This window comes from Pseudorca crassidens, chromosome 4 (assembly GCF_039906515.1).
Source record: "Pseudorca crassidens isolate mPseCra1 chromosome 4, mPseCra1.hap1, whole genome shotgun sequence".
NCBI classification, from domain to species: domain Eukaryota; kingdom Metazoa; phylum Chordata; class Mammalia; order Artiodactyla; family Delphinidae; genus Pseudorca; species Pseudorca crassidens.
In genome coordinates, this window is record NC_090299.1 from 35,862,880 (window position 1) to 35,876,306 (window position 13,427).

Genomic DNA, 13,427 nt, shown 5'->3' on the forward strand with positions numbered 1-13,427 from the left:
GGTTTATATTAAACAAATAATTACAGATGTAATAAATATTACATAGCATAAGATGCTAGGGGAACATTCTACAGGAGACCAAACCTAATTTGAAGAGGACTGAAAAAGTGGAAACCAAGCAGGTACATGCTTAAAAATCCTCTTCCACCACATAACTATGTAAACTGTCTCTTAAAAGTTTAAGGACTTTTAAAGTTTTATTTTACACATTAGATCTTCAAAGCATCTATATTTTGGAATATAGTAGATATTGAGATCTAACCTTACCTTCCAGGTCAATTGGCCCTTTTACCATTATGTAATGTCCTTCTTTACGTCTTGTGACAGTATTTGACCTAAAGTCTATTTGTCTGATATAAGTATGACCACCCCTGCTCTCTTTGGGGTACCATTTGCATGGAATATCTTTTTCCGTCCTTAAAGTTTATAGCAATCTGTTTTAAAATGACAACAACTTCAATTGCATTCAAAAGCTCTACTCCTCTACTCCTTTACCTCTCAGCCTCCTCACTTTATGTTATCATTGTCACAAATTACATTTTTTATATTATGTATCCATTAACATAGTTTTACAGTTATCTTTTGTGCTTTTTTTTTGGCGGTACGTGGTTGCTTTTTTTTTTTTTTTTTTTTTTGCGGTACGCGGGCCTCTCACTGTTGTGGCCTCTCCCGTTGCGGAGCACAGGCTCCGGGCGCGCAGGCTCAGCGGCCATGGCTCACGGGCCCAGCCGCTCCGCGGCATGTGGGATCCTCCCGTACCGGGGCACGAACCCGTGTCCCCTGCATCGGCAGGTGGACTCTCAACCATTGCACCACCAGGGAAGCCCTGTGCTTTTATCTTAAATTCCAAAATAGAATTAAAAGTGATTTCCTTACCACCATTAAGGTATTACAGGATTCTGAATTCATCTATTTACCTTTACTGGAGGTTTATATTTAATGCTTTTGTGTTGCTGTCTAACATCCTTTTATTTCCACTTTAAGGATTCCCTTTAACATTTCTTGTTAGGCAGGTCTAGTGGTGATGAACTTCATCAGCCTTTGTTTACCTGAGGAAGTCTTAATTTTGCCTTCACTTTGAAGGACAATTTTGTGGGATAGTATTCTTGGGTGGCATTTTTTTTTCAACATTTTGAATATATCATCCTACCTTCTTATAAGGTTCCTGCTGTGTAAGCCTCTGATAATTTTATGGGCGCTCTCTTATATATGATGTGTTGCTTTTCTCTTGCTGTAATATTTTAAATGAGCAGAAAGCCTTTTGGACTGTATATTGTTGTCAAATGGGTGTCTCTGTAGGGGATCAAGGTTCCGGGCTTCCCATTCTACCTTCTTACTGTTGTCACGCTCCACTTCTATTATTTTTAATGGGAAAATAGTTCTAAAATATGTATATTTACATACCTTATTGAGTTGAATACACAGAGCATAGCTGAACTTTTTTGTGTGACTCTGGACATTTTTTAAAACATATTACAACAAACTACATGTATCCATGAGACATTATATTGAAAAATCAGTTGATCCTTGAATATTCCTAGGATTGACCCTGGGTTAAATCTTTTTTTTATGCTGTTGTTGTTGTTATTAAATTGTCCTTTTTATGTTTAAATCATTTGTTTATCATAATATCAGAGGAAAACATTACCAACCTTGTGCTAGGTGCCAGAGGTTCTCCTTTGCCAGTCTCTGTGCGTTCTTCTACCTCATCTGGTCTTTTAGGTTGGGTGTGTAAAAGGAGCACATTGTGGCTTATTACTGCTTTGTTTTCTGGCCTATTTATTCAATGAACATTTCTGAGTTATATGTATTAAATCATTGGAGAGTACATATTCAATTTATCAAGTAGAAGTGTATATGTTTTCATGTGTTGGAACCTTAAAGGTCCATTTTGGTATATTTATTCTATGATACATACCTTTCTTTATGAATCACCTACATTTGATTTTCCGATGTGTTGGGTATGTGAAAATACTTCTCTATGAAATGTTTTTCTTATTGTGTGCCCTTACAGGTGGTGTACTTAACAACCTCCTGTCTGCTTTTCGGGATGTACTTGTTGGTGTGCTGGTAGGAATTGTTTTGGGAATGTTTACTCGATATTTTCCAAGTAGAGATCAGGTAAATAAAAAATAATCTATTGTTTGGAAGTACAGTATTTCTTTCAAAAGACATTTCTTTCAAAAATTTGAACTTTTAGAAGATCCATGAAATAATAAATTTAATATTTAGTTCTCTTTCTCCAAAAGAGGCCTCCAGTGCCTACTCTGCTTAAAACTGAGCACAGTTGTGATTGATCCACGTCAGTGGCCCTAACCGAAGTCCCTGCTTCCTGATTAGGCAAATAAGGAATATCAGAAAAATGTACTTAATCCAGAGTACCTTCTCCATTCCATCCCACTCCTTTCTTCATTAAATTGCCTGTTGACTCCTGACATTTAAAAAAAAGTCTTTTTCCCTCAAACTTTACGTTGAACATTTTTGGAGAAATATATTCCCATTTATCTCTGCATATTTTCTGACTTAAATTCACTCCCTCTCCCTTTGACCAAGGACACACTATCAAACTCAACCCTTTCCTGCCCTAAAGGATATGCCATTACTCTTAGACTTCTGTAACTTCCATCTTAATTTCCCTGCAGTTATTGTCTTAGCTAAAAAGATATTCAGACATTTATCTTTAAGAATTCTTTGGATATGTTATATGGGACTACAGGTTATATGGGTCTCTTTTCTTTCCTTCTTCTCTTACAGTTAAAGTATTATAACCATTTTACTGATGTTAGTATCAGAGATATGGCAGAAGATGAAACTCAGTAATTGCAAATTTTGTCACTTGATACCAAGTTTGCTAAAATATGTGGTGAGAAAGTCAAAATTTTAGACATTATTCTATACAACATATGAAGACATGGTATCAAAGGGTCAATAATAAATGATAGATGATATGATAATTGTATTATATATTTAACATAAATTAATTTCCAAATATCTATCAAATTCTAGGGAGAGCTTGCAGTGAAGAGAGCGTTTCTTATCTTGAGTATGTGCGTTTCTGCTGTCTTAGGCAGCCATCGCATTGGTTTGCATACAGCTGGAGGATTATGCACACTAGTATTGAGTTTCATTGCAGGGACAAGTTGGTCCAAAGAAAAGGTGAATATTTTTAATACACCATTTTTTAAAAGATAAAATAACTGCATTTTTCTTACATCTATAATGGACATTTTAGGAAATCGCACTCTAGTTGGAAGATGTTCCATAAGTTTGTATCTTCAAGGAAGTGAATGAATCAGTCAAGGAAATAAAATACTTAGAAGAAGGACTACAACGCAATCAGAAGTTGAGTTATCACATCAGGCCTTTCTCTTTTTCCCAAGTTTAATGCAATAGGATTATATAACTTTTATTGATTTAATTATTTTATTTATTAAAATTTTAGTTATACAATTAATACATGCAAATATGCTCATAAAATATTAAAACAGTAAGAAGGGGACTTCCCTGGTGGTGCAGTGGTTAAGAATCCGTCTGCTAATGCAGCGGACATGGATTCGAGCCCCGGTCCGGGAAGATCCCACATGCTGCAGAGCAACAAAGCCCATGCGCCACAACTGCTGAGCCTGCGCTCTAGAGCCTGCGAGCCACAACTACTGAAGCCCGCGCACCTAGAGCCTGTGCTCCGCAACAGGAGAAGCCACCGCAATGAGAAGCCTGCTCACCGCAATGAAGAGTAGCACCCGCTCACCTCAACTAAAAGAAAGCCCGCACGCAGCAAGGAAGACCCAATGCAGCCAAATATAAATAAATAAATAAATAAATTTATTTTAAAAATAATAATTAAAAAAAGTAAATAAAACAGTAAGAAGGCCCACATATGGAATACAATGTAAAAGACTCCCTTTCCCCCACCATTGCCAAATATCAAATCCCCTTCCCAGATCATTTCCTCTAATCACTCCTCTATCTGTAGACAGATCACTTCCATGTTTTGTTATTACAAACAGTACTTCCATGAACAATCCAATTCATGTGTGGTTTTGCAAATGTATAAGTACTTCTGAAGGAATAGATTTCTAGAAGTGGAATGGCTGGATTTAGAAATTGTACATTTCTATTTTGATGGGTACTGCCAAATTATCCCTAAAAAGGATTTTATTTACACTGTTTACTACCAGCGGTGTAGGAGAGTCTCTAATACCTAAACCCATCAACAATCTTGGGTATTATCAATTGTTTTTTTTTTTTAACAATCTGATGGGTAAGAAACTATATTACATTGTTATTCTTTATTTATATTTCTCTGATTAGTAGTGGAGTAAGCTTCTATCCATATATTCTTTTATAACTACTTATTCATATTCTTTGCCCATTTTTAAATTGGTTTATTAGCCTTTTTGTTCCTAATTTATAGAGTTTCTTTATATGTTAGGGCTACTAATTCTTTGTTGTCTATATGTTGCGTGTAATTTTTGCTTATCTTCAACTTTTTTTTTTGATGTCTTTTGTATGGCAGTAAAATTTCCTATAGTCAAATCTGTCAGTTTTTCCTTTTTGGTTTGGGTTCTGCATCTTGTTTAAGAAAAATTTTTTCATCCAAGATTATGAGATTATAAACATTATAACATCTTATATATTATCATCTAATACTTCGGTCGTTTGTTTTGTTTTTCATTTAGTTCTTTAATCCCTCTGGAATCTATTTTTGTGAATGATGTGAGGTAAGGATGTACATGTGTGTGTTTATATATATGTATTCATAGACATACATATATATATACACATACATATATATATGCATATGAATTGTATCGTCTATTTTTGCCAAAGTATTTATTGATTAATCCATCAATTATTCAATGACTTTTTAAGTGTCTCTTTTAACATGTGCTAAACTCCTATATATATATATGTATATATAAATTTACTTCTGGAATCTATTTAAACTTATCTATTTCTATGCCAATACCACTCTATTATTTTTTTTTTTTTGGCGGTACGTGGGCCTCTCACTGTTGTGGCCTCTCCCGTTGCGGAGCACAGGCTCCGGGCGCGCAGGCTCAGCGGCCATGGCTCACGGGCCCAGCCGCTCCGTGGCATGTGGGATCTTCCCGGACCGGGGTACGAACCCGTGTCCCCTGCATCGGCAGGCGGACTCTCAACCACTGTGCCACCAGGGAAACCCAATACCACTCTATTTTAAATCACTGTAGTTTTATGTCTCAAAATCTATATAGGAGATTCCCTCTTATTATACCTATTTTTAAATTATTTCTTGGCTGTTCCTGCCCATATTCTTTCTTAGATAAATTTTAGAATCAGCTTGAGAACTTCCCTATCCAAAAATCATATGGGCATTTTGTTTAGCATTCTGATAAATTCATAATTATAAGAGAAATTAAATCACTAATAATAAATTACAAATAAATGAAAACTACTGGTTTGTTTACATGATAAAGGAAATCAAATAGTAAAGAATAAATAGATTTTAAAGATTAAAAGTAACAACTAGGATAATGTGCTACAAAGAAGAAAGAGTAATATTGATTTTCTTTTGTTACTTCCTTTTTTAAACTTACTTTTATAAATGGCAACCAGAAAACCTAGTCATAAGGGGAGTAGTTATGAAGATAGTTTATGCGTCAAACAAAGGATATTAAAGTTTTATGTATCTCCACCTGTAAAAAAAGATAAACCCAGACTGAGACTAAAATCTCTTCATCCAAATTCCTGGAAAAGAGCCAGAGTACTGTTATGTCACTAAGGGCATTTCCTATAACCATGTAATTGTGGAAGCAGCACTGGGGGGATTCATTCCCAGAAAGGGAAGCCAGGCAGGCAATCAAGTTAGAATCTATTAAATGTTTTGGTTTGGTTTTAAGGAGAAAGTAACTTTGATGTTTTCAATATGGCTCCTTTGGAAGCAGGCCTAACAGATTACCAGAATTTTTTTCCTAGTTGTTTAGGACCTATCAGGATTCACTTTCATGGGATTTGGTCCCAGGATAATTTTTAGTGGAGGTCTTCCCAACTCATTTTTGAGAGCTGAAATGTCTGAATGATCTTGAGTATGTTCTCATCAGGCATGATGTAGTTCTATCTCTGTTCAGTTGCCTTACAAACCAAAGGTAGAACTCTTACTGTACCATCAGAACATGTGTGGAACTTCAAAGACCTTACTTGTTCCATGACAGAATTAACTAAATAATATTTTTATTTTATTGCTTTGTAGATTTCTTTTAATCAAATTCTACCTAGGTGTTTGTATAAAAGAATTAACCTACTCATTTAATTTTTATTGTTTTAACATTTCTTCTACAAATAAAATATCTTAAGTTTATTAAATGTTAAGAGAGACTTTAAACTTCTGAAATGCAAATAATTATATGTGTCACAATAACTGAAAATTTATTACCCTTTTCTACAGATTAGAGTCCAAAAAATTATTCGAACTGCATGGAATATTTTTCAACCTCTTCTTTTCGGTTTGGTTGGAGCGGAAGTATCTGTCACATCTCTTAAATCAAATGCTATTGGTAAGAATGATTAGAGGCACAAAAATATAAGATTTGAAAATATTTAAGAAAACTTTGAATAATTTTTATTTACAACATGTCTTTGAATGCTACAAGGACCTTCTTCAGAAGTACATGTGTAACATACATTTGTTCTTCCTTTATCCTGTACGCTCTTTGTAACCAAAGACAACCCTGAATATCTTCCCTGAGTGATCTGAGGAAATGGAGATTAGAAATTTTTCTGAGGGGAAATATTGGATACCATTAGCATCTTTTGAATACTTTCATTTATAGTAAAAGTTCAACATCTGTTAGCTCAGAATTAAATAAATGTAATTTATCTTATTTTTCACCATACCTCCACCATCATATTATCTCTTGCACTTTACATAGAAGCCTCAATCATATTTGTATTTTTATGATTATTGTTTTTACTTTAAAAAATAAAGATATACAGAGACACTAGCCCAAAAATGCTTTCAACCCATTTACAAATCATATCTCTAGGCATAAAGAACCACTATTTCCCAAATATTGTGTTATTCATGTTTGTTTTTATCTGTTGTAGGCATTTGTGTTGTTACACTGAGTTTGGCATTATTGGTTCGAATTTCTTTTACATTTGTATTGATGTCTTTTGCTGGTTTTAATTTTAAGGAGAAAATATTTATTGCTTTATCGTGGATGCCCAAAGCTACAGTCCAAGTAAGAACATATTAAGTCATTCTAATTATTTTAATGTTGATTTTTTTAAAAAATTCTAAATGAAAAAAACATCCAGTCACAAAATATGGGCCATTAATCTTACTTTTAAAATGTTTGATTGATCGTAACTACTCATTAAAATTAATGTAATCTTTAAGAAACTCACTTTTAAAAGCAATTTTTCTGAAATTGAAAACTGTGCTTTTAATGACAAATACTTCCTAAACTTACAAAAACATTTTTCTATTTTCCCAAGATATAAAATAAGAGTATATCTGAATGCGCTGAAAAGGGCACATCATTACTTCTGGGCGTTCCTGCCAAATACACATAACGTCAATCTTATCATGAGAAAACATTAGACAAAAGCAAAGTGAGAGACAGTGTGCAAAATTGACCAGTACTCTTCAAAAGTGTCAAGGTCATGTAAGACAAAGACAGACTAAGGATCTGTCTCCCATAAAAGGAGACCAAGGAAACACTTACTAAATGCAGTGGATTTAGTTCAGGCATGGTCCAAAAAAAAGGACATTAGTTGGACAGTTGTTGAAATTTGAATGAGGTCTCTAGATTAGTGTATGTGTGTGTGTATATATATAATATATATTATATCAGTGTTAATTTTCTGATTTTTGGTTATTGTACTGTGGTCATACAAGAGTTAACATTTGGGAAATCTGGATGAAGGGTATATAGAAAGTCTTTGTATTACTTTTACAACTTATTTGTGAGTCCAAAATCACATAAGAAGCCCCAGAAAGTGAATGAACTTGGGGGTGGGGGGTAGGGAGCAGCAACTCTATGCATGGGGAGGAGCTGGTTGTGGGGCTGTAGGATGCTCTGAGGAGTGCTTTTCCTTTAGGTATCAGAGTGTGAGGTGTCAGATTTGCATTATATTTAAATCATTGTTTAAATCTTAAAAAAAAAAAAAACACCTTTTTTTGATTATTAAAAAAAAGAGTATATCTGAAAATTGGAATTTTTGCATTTTGCTGAATATTGTAGAGCTAAGTGTTACGATTTTAAACTAGAGACATGTTGATTCTTTTTAAAATATATCTTTCCTATGCCTGCCACCCACTCTACCATACATGAATGCACATATATTATTTTTAATTATATATTTAATTTGTATGACTATTTGATTGATGACTGAATCTCCCCACTAGATTATATAGGAAGGATAGGAACAGTGCTTGTTTTTTCTGTTATTCTTTTTCCCTAGCACTTAACACAGTGCCTAACATTGCAGGAGGTACACAATAAATAAGCATTGCATGCCTACAAGAATGAATGATGAATGAATGAAAGAGAGAGAAAAGCCAGACCTTGTAGTTTTGCTCTCGGATTCGGTGATAAGGTATTGCTACTTATTGTCAGACTGTTTAACCTGGCAATATAACGTCTTGATTTCCTGAGATTTTCTCCATTGTTATTCCAAAACAGAAGCTTGTGAGTTTCCATGCAACAAAACTCTCTATATGTCATGGTTAGAAAAGCAGGTCCTTGGGACCAGGCTGCCTATTTTGAATACCATGTTACTTGCCTATAACCTTAGGCAAGTTACTTTGTAACGTCTCAGTGCCCAGTGTATAGATTCCAAACCTCTTGTCAGTTTTACTGTATCACACTGCCTCCCAGTAGTAAGAACAAGAAGACAAACAACAAAATCCTAAAGAACCATAAGAAACCTTAGCATTTTGTGTTGTCTCATTGTAGCCAGGAACCTAGTGGTACATGGTAAAGGCAAATATGCAAAGCTCTGGTTTAGGTGAAACTCCTAAGGTTCTGAAAATAATGTGAGCACTCAAAAAATATATTTAAACGGGGGAAAGCTGAGATGACAAGAAAACAAAAACAGCTCCCAAATGTCTGCACACTGGTTTGTCACTTTTTCACTCTCCTTCCAGATATATTTGCTAGGAAGAACACAGGATTGATGAGTAATTTATGAAAATTCTTCAACACTTTGTCTTGTCTCTTTTCTAGTAGTCTAGTGCTAGGTGTTATTTGTTTTAACAGGGCTATTTACTTTTATTATATGTTAACTCCATTTAACATTTTTCTTTATGCCTCATCTTTTTCTCCTCTAAATGTAGGCTGTTTTAGGTCCTCTGGCTCTAGAAAGAGCAAGAATCAGTGCACCCCATTTGGAACCATATTCGAAGGATGTGATGACAATAGCTTTTCTAGCCATCTTGATCGCAGCTCCAAATGGAGCTCTAATTATTGGCATTCTGGGACCCAAAGTACTTACTCGCCATGATCCAAACAAAATGAAAGTGGAATTAGCAGGATTAGAACTTCATTAAAAAGTTGATTTGCCACCACCTGCCTGCTTCTCTTAATGAATTCTCTTACATGAGAGAAAAATTAAAAAGTACAAATATGTGGAGACTACACAGAACCAAGGAGTTACTAAATATATGATTTCACTACAGGTGTTTCCTATGACTTTTTATTCCAAAGTTAATTTAATAAAAATAATATAAAATAGAATGCCTTGTTAGTATTTATGTATTTCAAGAACAAAGTAAATTTATAAATACCCTAGGAAAGTTGAAAGGACTCTATCAGGTTGGATTTACTGTCACAATACAAACTAAGCATAATAAAAAATTAAATGAACCTAATGACAGAAAGATAAGGTAGTATAAGTCTCTAAATAGGAGTAGAACTCTCCATCAGGTTAGTAATTCAGTTAAAAAGATTACCAGAAAAAAGAAATAAAAATGACAAGAATAAAACACACCAAATTTAAGTGGGTCAACTGAATGCATTTTAAATTCTGGTTTCACTACAGTTTATACAGTGCTTTTCACCTGCATCCCATCACTTGGCTACATAATTTGTGGGGCCCAGTGAAAAATAAAAAATGTGGGACCCCTTGTTTCAAAAACAGGGAAAAAGTGCAGTTAAAAGAATTAAAGTGTTTCCCTTTAGACTATTTTATTACGCACACAATATCATAAGAACAATAGTGACACATGACATGACAACATACACTTACAAATTGTAATAATAAACTTTTGGTGTCATAATGTATATAATACAACAAATAATAGCTTATTAACATGATAGCTTGGTGATAAGATTTTCCTGGCTGCTTCTGTGCAAATTTGTGTATTAGGTTCATCAAAATTTATACTTTTAGCCACTCATTTTCAATCGATATGATGGAAAGTGACATCAGTTGCTCTTGACAAAGGCACGATCACAAAACATTTTTGATAATTTTTCATTTTGAGAAGGAACTTTCTGCTGATACAACCATGATTGGAGCTGTTAAGAGTATTTTACAAGCTGTGATCACATCGGGATACATTTCTGATAAATTATTTTGAAATACAAATTCTAGTACATCTACAGCTGATGATTCTCGCAGAACGCTTTTTTCTAAAAAGATTTAACTCTTCATACAAATCAGTTTCATGTAAGCCTGAATTTAGTTTTAAATGTAAATGTATACAATGATACATTGTAAATGTATCTGTGTATACAATGATATTTTAATGTTTACTGTCTGACATTTCCTGTAACTTCTGGAGGTTATACCAGAAACCAAAAGTGGCTTCATGACTTGTATATAGTTCAATCACCTATTTATGCATTCTTTCGCTATACCTTGAATTACAAGGGAAATTTATTTTTAAATTGTCTTCCTCTTTAATCATTGGTTCATCAAAGCTTGATATGGATATAGTGTTTTTTACCATCAAATGTGACAACGTTTACGTTTAATTTCTATTTATAAACCTTTGGATATTCGTAGCATTACAATAGCTTTCAAAACCAGAGATTCTAAGTTCACTGACGAGTTCTAATAACTCCTGGCATGCTGTATTGCAATGTCCATGTGTTTACTTCAATTCTGTAATAGTTTACTGACAAAGTTTACTGCCTGAGCCCCTGCAGTTCCTACCCTGGCCCTCAGGCCAGAGAGTTAATGTTTATGTAGGTCCCCCCCAGGACAGGCTCCAGGGATAGAGTTCCTCATCTCTCCTAGTGTCTCTCACTGATGCCACCATCACCACCAGCAACCCAGGCCCAGGTCCCAGCCCCGGTCACCCCCTATCCAGGACCCCACAGTGCCCCAGGCCACCCCAGGCATATGTGTATGTGTGTAGCCCAGCAACCAAGCTAACTGCTTGGAGCACTGCCCACTGTGCCTGTGTGCACTGCAACCTGGCACATCCCATGTGCATACTGTGTTGTCCTGCCAGACGTCAATTACAAAGCACAAGTTCAAAGAAAAAATTACTGACTTTCAAGATGGCAACAGCAAAGCACTAAACGAAGTCCTTCTGAGAGTGGGACTCTGAGACTTGAGAGGTTGCACACCTGTGAAGCCAGCCATGATGACCATCCTGGCTAATATTTACTGAACTCCCCACATGCCAGACCTGGTGTAGGAAGCCATGTAATCCTCACAACGATCCGATGAGGTCCTGCTATCATCCCCATTTTACAGATGGGGAAACTGAGCGTCCTGAAGGTAAAGTGACTTACCCAGGGTCACACAGCTAGCAAGTGGCAGTGTCTGCACACCCAGTCTGGCTCCAGAGCCAGTGCTCCTAACAGCTCAGCTGTACTTCTACTTCATTCTACAGCGGGAGGATTATCAACCACCTCTACTCTCAGAGTTCTCAGTGTCTCATCCACCACAGCCCATCCCTGCAGGCAGGCAGAGCTAGATGCCCAGCCCAGGTTTCTTGCCTCCCAGAGTGAACAGAGGAAAGAGTTCAGGCCAGGACTCCAACCTGCTCAGTCATAGATTCCGGAAATTGTACCTAAGGGGCCTGCAGTGAGGATGCCCAAGAAAGATTTATTTAACTGTAGCCATGACCTATTAGGAAGTCCTGAAATCAATTTGGTGGGCTGTGCCCAACAGTTTCAAAATATGAAATAGAAAAGAAGACAAAGTGTCAGAGTGTACCCCTGAAGTAGCGTGACTATTGTTTTGCATGGGTTCAGTGTTAACTCTATTTGTGTGTGCTGGGTCACACATCAATTCTATTTCTTTCTGTGCCTCCTTGAACACAAGTCCAGCTCAGATAATTACGTTTCAGCTCTGCTGGCCAGGGGGCATACCCAGTACAGTTGTCACTCCTGCAGTCTGAGGGCACCGTGGTCTCGTTGTGAGCCCCATCACCCCCAGTGATCTGGTTTCCCTGGGGTACTTCGTGCAGAGGCTGGGCCCGGGCCTGTGGAGGCACCCCTCCTGGAGGGCCTCAGTGACTGGATCTGGAGGAAGTCAGATTTCTGGGCCAAGACTTGGGTTGAGGAGGGCGGGGCACCTAGAAGGAGGCTCCACTGAGCTCCTGCATCTGGACCTCTCTGCATCTGGACTACCCCAATAGCATCATCCCTCACCCCAGCCCCGCATCCCATCTAGGACAGTGGCATGGGGTCCTGCACTGCCAGCGCCCTGGAGGGGCGTGAGAAACATAAACCCAAGCCAGACCCCATGGTGCCTGGGGAATGGAGTCACTTCAGCAAAGAGGCTCGGCCGTGGGGACGAGCATGAGACAGGCGACACACTCAGCACCTGTCAGGTGGTCGATCAAGGTCTTATTGTCACCATGAGTCCCAGAACGGATCCTGGCAGAGCGGTTTTCAGGGACAACAGGCACATCCACGTCCAGAGCCCCTGCAGCTTGCAGGCCCTGTGCAGGGTGCCTTATAAGGCATAGCTCCTTGGTGCTGGCATTGACCCCACCAGGTGTTGACATTCCCGTTTTACAGAGCAGAAAACTGAGGCTCAAGGAGGAAACGCCTTGCTCAGAATCCCGCAGCTGCTAAGTGGAGATAATATACGTCAGGGTGCATTTGGGCATTCAGACTTGAAGTGTTAGACCCAGGCTAGTCCAGCTCCCTTGCAGCAAGTGGGGAAACAGGAATGAAAGGATGGGCTCCAGGCCCCGCAGGGTTTTGGAAGCAGAGCTGAGGCTAGAATCAACCTTGCCCACCATCCATGGGTAAAGTTTCCACCTGCACCCGAGGAGGCCCGCCCTGCCTCTCTTAGGACCTGCCATCGCCTGCTTCTCTTGCTTTGGTGAAAAAGTCAGGGCCTCAGATCCTGGGACCTGGATATAGTGCAGGGGCCACCACCAATGTGCTGTGCAGCCTCCTGGGAAAAATCCACATGTTTTCCTGCCGATAAAATGAAGGGGCTGAGCTTGGTGAGTTACACAGCCAACGAGG

General features: G+C 37.5%; 1 protein-coding gene across 11 annotated transcripts in view; it reads left to right on the plus strand.

Moving 5' to 3' along the window:
* Window positions 1–9,722, plus strand: part of LOC137223534 (sodium/hydrogen exchanger 9B1-like) — a 64,022-nt gene extending 54,300 nt beyond the window's left edge. For 7 of the 11 annotated variants that reach the window (XM_067735461.1, XM_067735458.1, XM_067735469.1 and 4 more), the window contains 5 exons: window positions 2,015–2,121; window positions 3,007–3,156; window positions 6,428–6,536; window positions 7,087–7,223; window positions 9,323–9,722. In XM_067735461.1, coding sequence (XP_067591562.1) covers window positions 2,015–2,121; window positions 3,007–3,156; window positions 6,428–6,536; window positions 7,087–7,223; window positions 9,323–9,535 — 716 coding nt within the window. In that variant the 3' untranslated portion in view covers window positions 9,536–9,722. The remainder of the gene's footprint in view (window positions 1–2,014; window positions 2,122–3,006; window positions 3,157–6,427; window positions 6,537–7,086; window positions 7,224–9,322) is intronic. The other 4 variants (XM_067735463.1, XM_067735465.1, XM_067735464.1 and 1 more) reach the window with 4 other exon arrangements.
* Window positions 9,723–13,427: the final 3,705 nt, after the last annotated feature.